General features: G+C 26.6%; 1 protein-coding gene across 1 annotated transcript; it reads right to left on the bottom strand.

Annotated features, from left to right (window-relative positions):
* Positions 1–798: 798 nt before the first annotated feature.
* KVR01_000022 (uncharacterized protein) lies at positions 799–2,076 on the bottom strand (the record flags this gene model as incomplete). Its single annotated transcript, XM_044794160.1, has 3 exons — positions 799–1,001; positions 1,111–1,637; positions 1,733–2,076. 3 exons carry the CDS (start codon positions 2,074–2,076, stop codon positions 799–801), a joined length of 1,074 nt encoding a protein of 357 aa, XP_044649971.1.
* Positions 2,077–13,424: the final 11,348 nt, after the last annotated feature.

Genomic DNA, 13,424 nt, shown 5'->3' with positions numbered 1-13,424 from the left:
GACACCGCTGGCCTCAAAACATGAGTACATATGGGCCGGAAAACAGACCGAGACCTTCTCTTCATTTGGATATAGAAATTCACGTTCACTCCTTGCGAATTGCATGAGCTTGAACTACGGTTTCATCTGGTTGAAGTCATTTGTTGTCACAAGATGAAAAAGAAGTATTCACCAGATGCCATACATGCAGTAAAATGACACTGAAGTACAATGGGTTGTCAAAAAAGTCTATGCATTGAATATGCTGTCAAGAGCAGTGCATGAATCTCTGAATGTTAGAGAATGGAATGAAAGGAAAAACACCCCAACCCCAGCGCCCTCGAATGAAGACAGCTACGCCTCATTGTGAGCTGCTATGCTGTTGTTGAGAGGAAAAGAAATGCAAATTTAGCCAGGGCCAAAAATGAAAAGAAGACCATCAGAGGGCTGCCGATGACCAAAGAAGCCAGCCATGCTCGTGCCAACATCAGCACAAGGAAAAGCAGACACGTCTCATCAATACAACCACCTAGCACGAAATCCAGCTACTGCAATCAATTGATCCTAGCTCAGTACTGGAGGTCGTGTAACCATGTGGCAAAATGACCACAAGAGACTCTGCCCTGGCCCCAACTTTTTCAGAACTCCTTCCAACGCCTTTGCTATGCTAGATATCCTGGTCTTGTGTCGTCATCGCATTTTGCAAACGCGAATCCAAACGACCAGAAGTGAATCAGAAAAAGTCAAACGCGGCGACTAGCCCAAGCCAAACAAACAACGCTGTGGAAAACAAACGAATTCACGCTAGTTGCCCCCACGCTAGTAGAGGGAGTATCCACCATCGATGACGCAGTTGGCTCCAGTCATGAAGCTGGAGGCGTCCGAGGCGAGGAAGACACACAGGCCGTTGAGCTCGTCGACGTTGCCGAGGCGCTCCTGTGGAGTGAGGCCTTTCCAAATCTTCTTCTGCGCATCAAGCGCGGGCACCTTATTCAGGGCGGTGTCCATGTAGCCAGGGGAGACTGATGGTGCATGTTAGCTGTTTGTTGCAAATCTGAAGTGACGCGTTTGCTTGGGGTGTGCCATGAAATGAAAGAGGGGAATTGGTGAAAGACACAGAATGGCACTCACTGCAGTTCACACGAATGTTGTATTTGGCCCACTCAGCAGCAAGCGAGCGGCCAAGCTGGATCACACCAGCCTTGGACGCGTTGTAGCAGGATTGCTCCTGGGGGTAGTTGACGATGCTGCCGCTCATGCTGGCAACGAGGACAATGGAGGCAGGCTTGCCCGCAGCAATCGCAGCGCGCCCCACGGCCTGAGACATGAGGAACGAGCCAGTGAGGTTGATGTCGATGAGGCGGCGAAACATGGTGGCGTCGTACATCTCCGCGGGGATGTTGCTATCAGCAATCCCAGCCGCATTGATCAGGGCATCAGGGGTGCCGTAGGAGCCCTTGACAGACTCCACTGCTGCCTGGATGGCCGCCTCGTTGCGGACATCGATCTTGTAGAATGTGACGGGGAGTCCGGTCTTGTCGTGCAGATCTGCGGCAGAAGCATCACCCAGCTCTTGGTTGGCGTCAAAGAGGGCGATCGCCTTGGCGCCGGCCTCAGCGCAGGCTCTGGCCATGAAGTTGCCCAGGCCTCGGGCACCGCTGCGATGATTCCAGTGTCAGGATGGGTGGATTTGTCAATTGGAGGCGAGGGAGTGAGGAAATAAGAGTAGATTGGGCAGAGGAGCGATGCTTACCCAGTGATGATGATGACCTTGCCCTTGACGGTCAGTGCCTTGAGGGTGGCAGGCAGCATCTTGTAAATCTCATCGGAGAGGGTGGTGAGGTCCTCCATCTCGTTTGGCTGCGGGGCAGCAGGGCCAGCTCTCTCCTTGGGGCTGACGGGGATCGCGGTTCGCAACTTGCCCTCGGTGGTGTAGACCGTGGTGGGCACCTTGGAATCATCCACGGTGTTGGCCCTAGAGACCACAGAACTGGTGGTAAAGACGCGATGGGCGGCAGGGAGAGCACGCGTCATCGCAGTGGCAGACTTGCCAGAGGCCAGGCGCAGGATACGCAGAGTGCGGTGGGAGGCCGACATTGTCCAAATATGACCTGGATAGTACTAAGAGTGTCGTGTTGACTGGCTGAATGGTCGTCGATGGTTTGGGTATCGGTCTTCAAGTTGTGGATTGACGATGAGGTGTGGTAGAAGGAAGATTTGGAAGAAAGGTGTGCAAGTTGGCTTGTGGAATTCAAAACCCTGGAGCTGCTGGAAAGGTGTGGTGGGAAATCTCGTTTGTGGGAACCCAGGATATCGGACGAGATTTAATATCACGTGGGCTGGACGAAGCTACAGGCTTCCCAGGATGCATATTAGGGGATCTGATGTCGAGTGATGCCCTGCACATTTGAAATGTGTCCCGACTCTTCCACATCTGAAGTTCTTTTGTCCGTTACCCCAGAGTGACAACACAGCGACAACACGTGAACAAAATTCACTATCCACAAACAAAGTCGAGAAGGCCTTCAGGCCCAAGAGATATGAACAGAGTCTTCTCTTAACCACTAGTATAGCGAAGAATGCTATTTAATTTACCAGTGTGTGGTGTGCTACTTCTTCATGTGTAGGCATGTTGGCTCTGCCTGCTCAAGTGGGAGTGAATGACGACAGTGACAGTTACCTAGGTACATGTACACCGTTCCCACAGCTTCCATGTTAGCGATGAGTATCTGATCCAGAGATGTTGAGTTTATGTGTCTGAGCATATACGGCATAGGTCCTATGGCAGGAGTGATTATGGGATTCTTCTGCTGGCCATAGTAGCGTGACAAGATCAAGATACTCAGTAGACAAGGATTGGCTGAAGTGAGAGGAACATGAGATACAGCCAGATCAGCACGTGACTAATAAGTAGGGCGCTGACTGGGCTTCACTATGCCAGTTCCTACATTGGAGATGCATGAAATGCAGCCAGACCTTCGTCCATGTCAAGCTTATGGGAGGCGATCTATGAAGCTGCTGAATCTTTTTTTGTGCGAAGAGGGAAACCAGAGCGCCTCGGAAAAAATGCCAAAGGAGACACTTATTTCTATTTCCAGTCTCTTCTTTTGGTGTGGATATTTGGGCATGCGGCAATGCTCCCAGCTTCTCCATTCATGTGGACACCCAAAGCGGAACACATGTCGTGATGGGAAGACGGGGGTCTGCAACAGATGGTCCAGCGGGACCATAAAGCGTTCAGCGTGAAATGTCTACCCGGGAGGTCCTCACGGAATATAGGCCACCTGAACCCCCTCTCGTTTGACGCGTATGCGGAATTTCAGGTGTCCCCCCAAGGTAGCAGACCGGGTGCAAGGCAACATCAAAGAATGGCCACTGATAGGTAAAGCTTCCGTTGATGTTCTTGCTTACTCTAATTATGGTTCACCAAAAGATCGTAGACTTCAAGGCCATTCCCCGGCAGGTCTGGTGAGCAGAGCTGGCTGCACAGCGTTTGTGATCGAATGTTATAGAAATGTGTCACGACGGGGAGCCTTGCGAGAGTCTGCGCAAGGGGTTAAGTGCATCTAAATCTTCGGAAAGATCAGAGCCTTACGGAGCTCAAGTCCAAAGAGCCCCATGCAATGATGTTGGGCCTGATTCGACGCAGTTCGGTAAAGTAGAGGCAGCGCATGAACCGGCACCAGATGAGTGAAAGAGCCGCTTTTGAAGAGACTCAACGATCAAGAGAGTGATGTAGTCAGCTAGGAGATAATGAAGAATTTTCACATAGCCTGAGCATGAAAAAAGCTGTCCATATTTGCAATGCCACTGGAGCGAGAAAAGTCGACTCCGGTCCTCGAGCCGCGGGTGTGGGACGAGGTGAATGAGCGCCTGAATAGCAGCTGGTATCCCCATAGTCCTTTTTACAGTGACTGCTGTGGGTGATGCCGCATGTTTTCAAAAGTGCGATAGTAGGCTGTGTTTTGCATGCTGGACGTTTGATGGCTCTAAAATGAGGCTAAGATAAATCTGACGACACAACCAGGTATTCTAGCATTAGACCCCTTCTTATGTCATTGCTGGAGACTCGGTCGCGATTGTTGGACCTGGTTGCACCGTGAAGGTCTCGAAGTAGGCACACAATAACCACGTGGAGCTGATGTATCCACTATAGCCTCACGGAAATGCGATAGACTGTCTGAAGCAGCCTTTAGGCCAAACCGCCCGTCATGCCTGGGAATGAGCTCTGGTGCGTTGTCCCGCCCACGAAGGACTGTGGACACGAGTCCTAAAAAGACAGCAAGGCGAACATGTAAGAAACGTAGGTCACCCTACCTGTTCGGGTCCAGCGGACGGCACTCACCCTTGCGTTTGCCGCCTAGGCCACATTATGAAAGAATCGCTTGGAATGACACTACTGTAGTACAATTCTAAGGCATCGACAAATCGAGGTTCTCACAGCCGAATCATGATCCCCAACCCCGAGTCTAGAAAATCAAATTAGCCTTACAAATTTAACAGCACATATAGCAACATCATCTACATACTTAAGGGCCCTGACATCCAGGTGTCGTTGGGGGATCATCAGGCTTCAGCCGGGATCACGCGAAGAGATGCTACCTGGTGGTGGGAGTTCAGAATGTTCGATGCATATGCCGACAGAGCTTCTAGAGCCTACAGAAATTTTCCATTGCTTCCATTCTATTCGGGGTACTCTAGGTAACCAATTGACAATTCTAAAGCTTTGAGCCCAACTCAACGCGACGGCTATGGCTAGTGTTGCTCAACCTCTGAACGGGCAGGAGGAAATACAATTCTGCCCAGCTTGAGTTCATCCCATTATAGTCGCAGGCAGGCTTTGAATTTACTAAGAAGTACCATGCTTATATAGTGCTATATACTAAGATATTAGGAATATAAAATAATAAGTATTTAATTAAAGACTCCCTATTAAGCTTTAATTAATATATTATAAGTTTAAAATATTATAATTTAATTTAATTTAATTTAAAATTAAAAATTATAAAGTTTTATTAATAAATTTTTAACTTTTATTTAATATTTTAATTATTTTAATTATAAATTAATATTAAAAGGTTAATAAATATATATTAAAAAAATATTTATTTAAATTTTATTAATTATAATAATAATTAAAAACTTATATATATAATTAATTTAATAAAAATAATATTAAATTAATTTATTAATATATTAATTTATTTTAAATATTTTTATTTTATTATTTTTAAAAATTAAAATTTTATATTTTTAAATTATATTTATAAAATTTTAATTTTTAAAAATATTTTAATTTTTTAAATATTAGTAATATTTTTAAAAAATAAAATTTTATTTTTATATAATTATAAATTTAATTATTTATAATTATTTATAATTATTATTTTATTTATTAAAATTATAAAATAAAATATTATATATAGAAATAGAGGTAATCGCAACTAGTAGATAGTTTAGGTCACATAACCCTAATTAGTAGACTATAGTAAGGGACTCATTACTAGCTCTTTAGGCCTAGCTTCCTCCCTTCTATACAATCTAACTTAATTAACCACTCTTTATATATATATATATAATAACCTATATTAACACTAATTAATAGTTACCTTAAATAACTATAAATAAAAAAGTATAAAAAAATAGTTAATTACTATAATAAATAAAGTAACTATATTAATATTATAATAATAATTAATATTAATATTAATTTATTAATTAAAAATATATAATAAGTTATATATATCTATTATACTTTAAGAATTTTTAATAATCTTTAAAGATTTAAAATCTATCTTTAACCCTTATTAATAACTCTTTATTTATACTTTTAATAAATACTTTAAAAAGTATAATAATCTTTAAAGATTTAAAATTTATAATCTTCTCTTATTAAATAATTTTATTAATATTTAAAATAATAATTTAAATAAAAGTATAGCTTATATAGTTTATAAGTTACTTTTATTAAATAACTAACCTTAATAAACAAATTAATACTAAATATTAAACTTAATTTTATTTAATTTTCTCTTTTTTATTTATTTATTAAATTTTACTACTATAAAGAAGGTTAAAATATATTATATTTACCCTTATATTATTAAATAAAATATAATTATATCTTATTAACTTAATTATAATAATAACTCTTCTATCTATACTTTTTTCACTCTCTCTTTATATCTATTATACCTTTAATAATACTATTATTACTAAATCCTTACTATTTAAAAATAAATAGATTAATAATTAAAATACTATTATTATTAATATATAATTAAAATTAATTTTAATATTTATTAAAAAATAAGCTTTTATTTTAATTATAATTATATTTAATATATTTCTATTAAATTAATATAAAATAAAAAAGTTCTTAAAGTTAAATTAAATTATTTTCTTAATATTATTTTAATTTATAACCTTTAAATTATAAATTTATTAAAAACTTAATATTTATTTAAAATTTATTACTTTTAACTTAATTATTATATTATAATAATCTTTAAAGTAATATTTAATATATAACTACCTCATTTATTAACTATTATTCTAAATATTTTTAATTATTATATATAGTTTATTAAATATATATATACCCTATTATATTCTATTTATTTCTTCTTTTTATATTATCTTAATAGCCGTTAATAACAGCCCTAGATATAAATTATATAAATAGGTACCTTTCCCTTAAAGGACTTTATTAATAATTTATCCTTCTTATTTTTATTTAATTAGTACCTAAAAGTAACTATTTTATCCTCTTTTTTACTTATTATAAGTAAATAGTTAATTATAAAAGTTGGGGGTAGAAAACCCCTAGCCCTAAGTATAAAGTTCTTGCCCCCAGCTTTATATAATAAATAATTATAAGATTTATAATAATCTAGTTAAAAGCTAAAATTATAATAGCTAATTAATAATAAAACTATTATAAATTTTAATAACCTAAAATATTTTATTTTAAATAGGTAAAAAAAATAAGCTAGTATTTAAAAACTTTATTTTATTTTTAAGTAAATATAAAAAACTTTAAAGTTTAAAAAATTATTAAAAGTAGCTTCTTTATACCTATTTCTTTAATTAAAAAGTTATTTAAATAATAATAAAGCTAGGCAGGCCTAGCTTTACTTTATATTATTTAAAGGGCTAAAATGGTTTAAATAGTAATCTAAATTAATTATATATTAATTCAACAATTTGTACAAGCAACCATTAAGTAAAAAAATAACTAAAAAGCAGGAATTACTAGCTTCTAACCAACTAATATAAGAGCGCAATTTATTATACCTTAAAATAGCTTATAAAATAAAAATATATTTATTTAGAGGTAATATTATATAACTTAAATATAAAAAGTACTCTAATAAATAAGAAATATTAGTAAAAAATAGTAAAATAATACTATTTGCTACCTAATAAATTACCTTAATAATAATATTACTACTATTTTAAGAACTAATTATATAAATATAAATATTAAAAATTATAGTGCTAGCACCTTGCCTAAATATTTACTAGGAACGGGTATTTTAAGGTCTTTAAAGAAAATACTACTATTAAATAGTAATTTAGAATAAGAGTTTGTAAGCTTTTAAAGAAGCTAAAAATATAATATATAAAAGTAATAAAAAAACTATTATAAGGGCCAAATATAAATACCTATAAGGAATAAGCTTGCAGGTCTAATTAGCCTATTTAATAGCTATAATATAATAAATTATCTAATAAGGTATAAGTTTATTAGAAATATTTTTAATATTTTTAATAAATAGGCACTAGAAATACTTAAAGGCTTTATAAGTATACTTTAAATTTCCATAAATATCCAACTCTTTATAATAAGTGCCAACATTTAAAAGAAATAAAAATAATAACTTAAAAAAATATACTAAAATTTAAATATTTAGTAAATATACATGCCTAAATAATAATTATAATATCTATTTAGGGATATATATATTAAGTTAGCTATAAACTTTTATTATATAGTTTTAAAGTTTAATTAAATTTTAAATTAATAGGTTAATAAAAATTATAAAATATAAAACTTTTAGAAAAAGCTTTTATTAATTTAGGTGTACTACCTTTATATTAATTACTAGAAAATTAAAAATAATATAAAATAAAAATGGCTTTAATTTATAATAATACTTTTAAAATATATATAAAAATATAAAAGAAGAAGAAATAGAATTTTAAAATCTAAAAGGAACTTCTAGAAAATGGCCACATAAAATATATAATAATTATAATAATAGCCTAATTAGTTAATTGCTTTATAATTAAATAGGCTAGTAATATTTTTTTATATAAAGCTATATTAGGGTATTACTTTATAACTAAATAGCCTAATTTTATATAATTAAATATATTTAAATAGGTTTTATAATTAATAAATATTAATGGGCTATTATTAAATATTAATTAGCCTAGCTTATATTAATAATTATAATAAGCTTTATAATATTTTTATTAATTTTAGGTAATATATATATAGCTATTTAGCCTAAATTAAATATAATAGCTAGGTAATAAATTTAATAGCTATATTAGTAAAAGTATTATTTTAAAATTCTAATTTCTTAAAAAATATTAATTTTATAATTAACAAGCTAGCCTAAAAATAAAAGGCCTGGAAATTAATAATTAAAGCTATTAAAAGAAATTAGTAATATAAAAAAAATAATTTATTTACTAATAAAAAAAAGAGTTATATTAGAATAGTTATAGCCTAAAATTATAATTATAAAGCCTATTAGTAAATAAATTGCTATATTAAATAGTATTATTTATACCTAAAAAGCTAGCCTAAAATTAAAAATAAAAATATTTTAATAGTATTTATAAATAGTAATTAAAAGCTTTAATTATTTATAAATTAATAAATTTTAAAAATAATAGTTAATAATTTTGCTATATATATAAAGCTATTAAATATACTATTTAAAATTATAAAATTTTAAAATTATAATAAATAAAAAATACTTTTATTAAAAATAAAGCTAAAATAAAATGCTAGTTAAAAATTAAAAGAAATAAGGAATAATTTAATATGCTTTATAAATACTTATTTAGTTTAAATATATAAGTTAATATTTAAAGTTGGGTTTTATTAATATACTTATAAACTTTTAAAAACCTTTTAAAATAAAATTTAAGAGCTATAAGTTCTTTAATATAAAGCTTTTAAAAAGTAAAATATATATTTTATAGGTAATATATTCTATATAATTAATAAAATATTATATAAACTAAATAAAAGAAATAATTAATATCTTAAAAGTAGATTTAATTATATTAAATTTTATATAAAACTTTAAATTTAAAAATATATACTTATTACTAAAATAAGCCTATATTAAATATTAAAACCCTAAAATAAATAACTAAATATTAAAATAATAAAAGGGTTTATTAAGAAAAGGGCTAATTATTAAAATAGCCTTAAATAATAATTAAAAGGCTAAAACTTTTAAAATAAAAAAATAAAGCAAATATAAATAATAAACCTAAATAACTTTAAATAGCTTTTTTAAATAAATACTTTTAAATGCTAAAAGAATATATTTAAAATAAAATTTTATATATAACTTAATTTAGAAATAAACTTATTAATTATATTTAATTAATTTAAAATAAAGTAGAGTTAGATATATATAGCTATAAAGTATTTACTAAATGCCTTATAACCTAAAATTTTATAGCTAAAAGTTAAATATTTTAATATTATAATATAATATAGGGCTAAATAAAAATATATTATTTAAATCTTTTATATTAAAACTAATTACTAATATAGAATATATAATAGTTTTACTAATCTAGCTACTAATTAGCTAAAAAAGCATAAATTAATAGTATTAAAATTTATACTACCTTAAAATATTAATAATTAAAGTATATAAAGCTATTAATTAGGCTATAAAATATTTATTTTTAAATTTTAATATTACCTTAATTATTAAATATAATTATATATTAGTTAATATTTTACCCTTAAAGTAAAAAGCTATAAAAACTAACCCTATTTACAATACTAAATATTAAAATAAAACTTATATTATTAATTTAAGCCTTTATATAAAATTTATTTTACTTTTAAATAGCTTTTTATTTTAAAATATATAATAAAATAGTAATTAGTATAATAAATATTTTTATTACTAATATATAAATTAATAATTATAAAACTAAATTATATTCTATATAATTAATAATTAGTAGTTAAAGCTAAACTATAAAATACTTTTTAATATATCTTTTTTTATTTAAATAAAAATAATCTTTTAATATATAGCTAATAATAAGCTAAAAGCTAGCTTTCTTTTTAAAAAAATATAATTAATTATAATGGTGAAATAATTTAAATAATTTAAAAAAGATGCCCTTATATTTAAGGCGGAAAAATAGGTGCTAATAATTTTAAAAAAAGGTAGAAAGTTATTAATAATAAACTAGTTTTTAACTAGCTTAAATTTTACCTTAATAAAAAAAAATAAGCTAATTTTATTTATATTAAATATTAAAATACTTAACTTTATATACAAGCTGGCCGCCTTTATTACATACTATTTAATAAAGGTATATAAAAAGGTATTATTTAAAGGTTTAATAATTTACTTTTATAATTATTATTTTATAAAATTAAAAGTTTTGCTATTATTAAGCCTAGCTAATATATATAAATAAAAAAAGGGAGTATTTAGCACTATTAATATATTATATAAATTAGTAGCTAAAAATAAATTTATTTTAAATTTATATTTAAATAGTTTAATATTATAAAATATAATTAAATAGAAATTAATAAGGGTTAAGTAAATATATATTATTTAAGTTAATATACTAACTATTTAATATAATAAATAAATTTAGTTTAAATTTTTAAATATTTTAGCTAAATTCTACTTTATAGAAAAATATTAGATAAAAATATAGAAAATAAATTATAAAGGTTTTTAAAATAAAAACTAGTGCTTTTAAATATATACTTTTAAATAAAAAAGGCCTTAATATAAAAATTTAATAAAATAGGTTAAATTATTTTAAAATAATACTACTATAAGATATTAAAACTATTTTATATAAACCCTTTTAATTATAAAGTATTCTAATTCTTTATATACTTTAAGATAAAATTATTACCTTATTTAAAAACTAAATTAAATAAGGAACTATTAAGAAAAGCTATATATTATATAGGAATAAATAGTTTTTATATTAAAGAAAATAATAGCCTATAGTTAATTAATAATATATAAAATATAATACCTTTATAATTAAAAATATATTTATATTTCTAGCTATAAATTAGTTTTAAAGGAATTTACTATATATAAGATTCTATTATTATTTAACTTTTTTAAATATAATTAAATTATATTAATAAATACTAACTAAAATATAATAACTTTTACTATACCTATTAGTTTATTTAAAATATATATATTTTTAATAAAGGTTATAAATTTAATTATTTAATTTATAAAAGTAATTATTTAATTATTTTATAACTTAATACTTTATATATACTAAGCTTTTTTAATAATATTATAATTAAAGGTTATATACTATTTATAATAAAAAAAGTTTTAAATTACTTAAAGTAAAATATTATATATTAAAATATATTTAAAACTTAAATAAAGTTTTTTAATATAAAATTTATAGGTATAATTATTTTAACCTTTAAGTTTAAATAATATAAAAATAAATTAAAATTATAAAATATATTTATAAAATAAATAATTAATAACTCTAAAATAAAAAATTATAAAAATTTAAAGTTAATTAAATTATAAAAATATTAAAAAAGTTTATTTATTTCTTAAAATAGTAGTTTATTATAATTACTAAATTTAAAACTTTATAAATATAGCTTATTCTCTTTATAACCTTCTTAAAAGAATATTATATTTAAATAAAAATAGTTAAATAAAATACCCTTAATAAGTTAATTTTATATATTACTATAAAACTAATTATTATAGTAATTAATTATACCTTAATAAAAGAGGAAATTATTCTTATAATAAATATAAGGCTTATAAGATAGAAAGCTATATTAATATAAATTATTAATAGGTATTAAAAGCTAGCTAAATTTAATAATAGAATATAAATAGCTACTAAGTAATAATATAATGCTATAAAATAAAAGTACTAAGCTATATTTTATATATTTAAAAGGCTATATATATATTTATTTAAATACTATTTTACTTTAAAATAAATATATATATTTTAGTTAATTAAATTAATAAAAATATATTTAATATTCTAAAAGTATTAATTAGCTATTAAATTATAATAATTAAGTTATTTAACTTTTAGTTAAAGTATATTTTTAAAACTAAAAACCTAATTATAAATACTTTTTTCTAATTATTTAATTTTACAACTTTTAATAAAAACCTAAAAGGAAACCTAAATAATTAGTATAACTTTTAATTAAACCTAATAATTATTTAATAAGCTTAGCTAATTTTAAACCTAAAACTTAAATAATTATAAAAATTATTATAAATAGTAAACTTCCTTATATATATAGCTTTTTTTAAAGGGCTAACTAGATGCTAAGCTACTATATTTAAAAAGAAAGCCTTAAAATTTTAAATAATTAATAAAGCCCTTTAATATTATATAAAAAAGGGGCTTCCTTAATAGTAAATAATTAATAATAAAAACCTATATAGAAAAATTATATATAAATATTATATTTAGTTTAAATATAAAAGGTATAATTTAACTATTACCTAAATTAAGTATATATATTATTAAAACTATATATAAAATATATTATTATAATAATATTCTTATACCTCTATATATAAAATTTATAATATATATTTAAAAGTAAGGTATAATGCCTATAATGCTAAAATAGCTATTTAAAATAATAAAAATTAATATTTAATATATACTAAATAATATAAAATACTAATATTTTATTAAGGTGTAATATAATTTAAATAAATATACTTTTATATAAGCCTTAAAAGTAATAACCTTTTAGTACTTAAAGACCTTTTATATAAAATATTTCTAACTTTAGCTATCTATTTAAAATATTAATTAATAATAAACTAAAAATAAAGCTAAATTTACTAAAATACTTAAAGGATTAGATATTTTATATATAATAACTTTATCTATAATTTAAAAATATAAAATTTTATTAAAACTAAATATTTTATAATTACTAATATATTTATAAAATTTATATATAAAAATAATAAATAAAAATACCTTAACTTACTTTATTTATAAATTAAACTATATATTAACTTATAAATATACTTCCTTTTATTTAATCTATAAATAGAATTTTATAATTCCTTTAAAAATTAAAGTTTTAATATAAAGGGTTATATTTTAAAAGCTTAATTAATTTATAAATAAAACCTTAAAATAAAAATTTAAATACTATATATTAA

Source organism: Diaporthe batatas (assembly GCF_019321695.1).
Source record: "Diaporthe batatas strain CRI 302-4 chromosome Unknown Contig00001, whole genome shotgun sequence".
In the NCBI taxonomy this organism is placed as follows: Eukaryota; Fungi; Ascomycota; class Sordariomycetes; order Diaporthales; family Diaporthaceae; genus Diaporthe; species Diaporthe batatas.
Note: the sequence above shows the minus strand (reverse complement) of the source record. Positions and strands in the feature narration are given on the sequence as shown.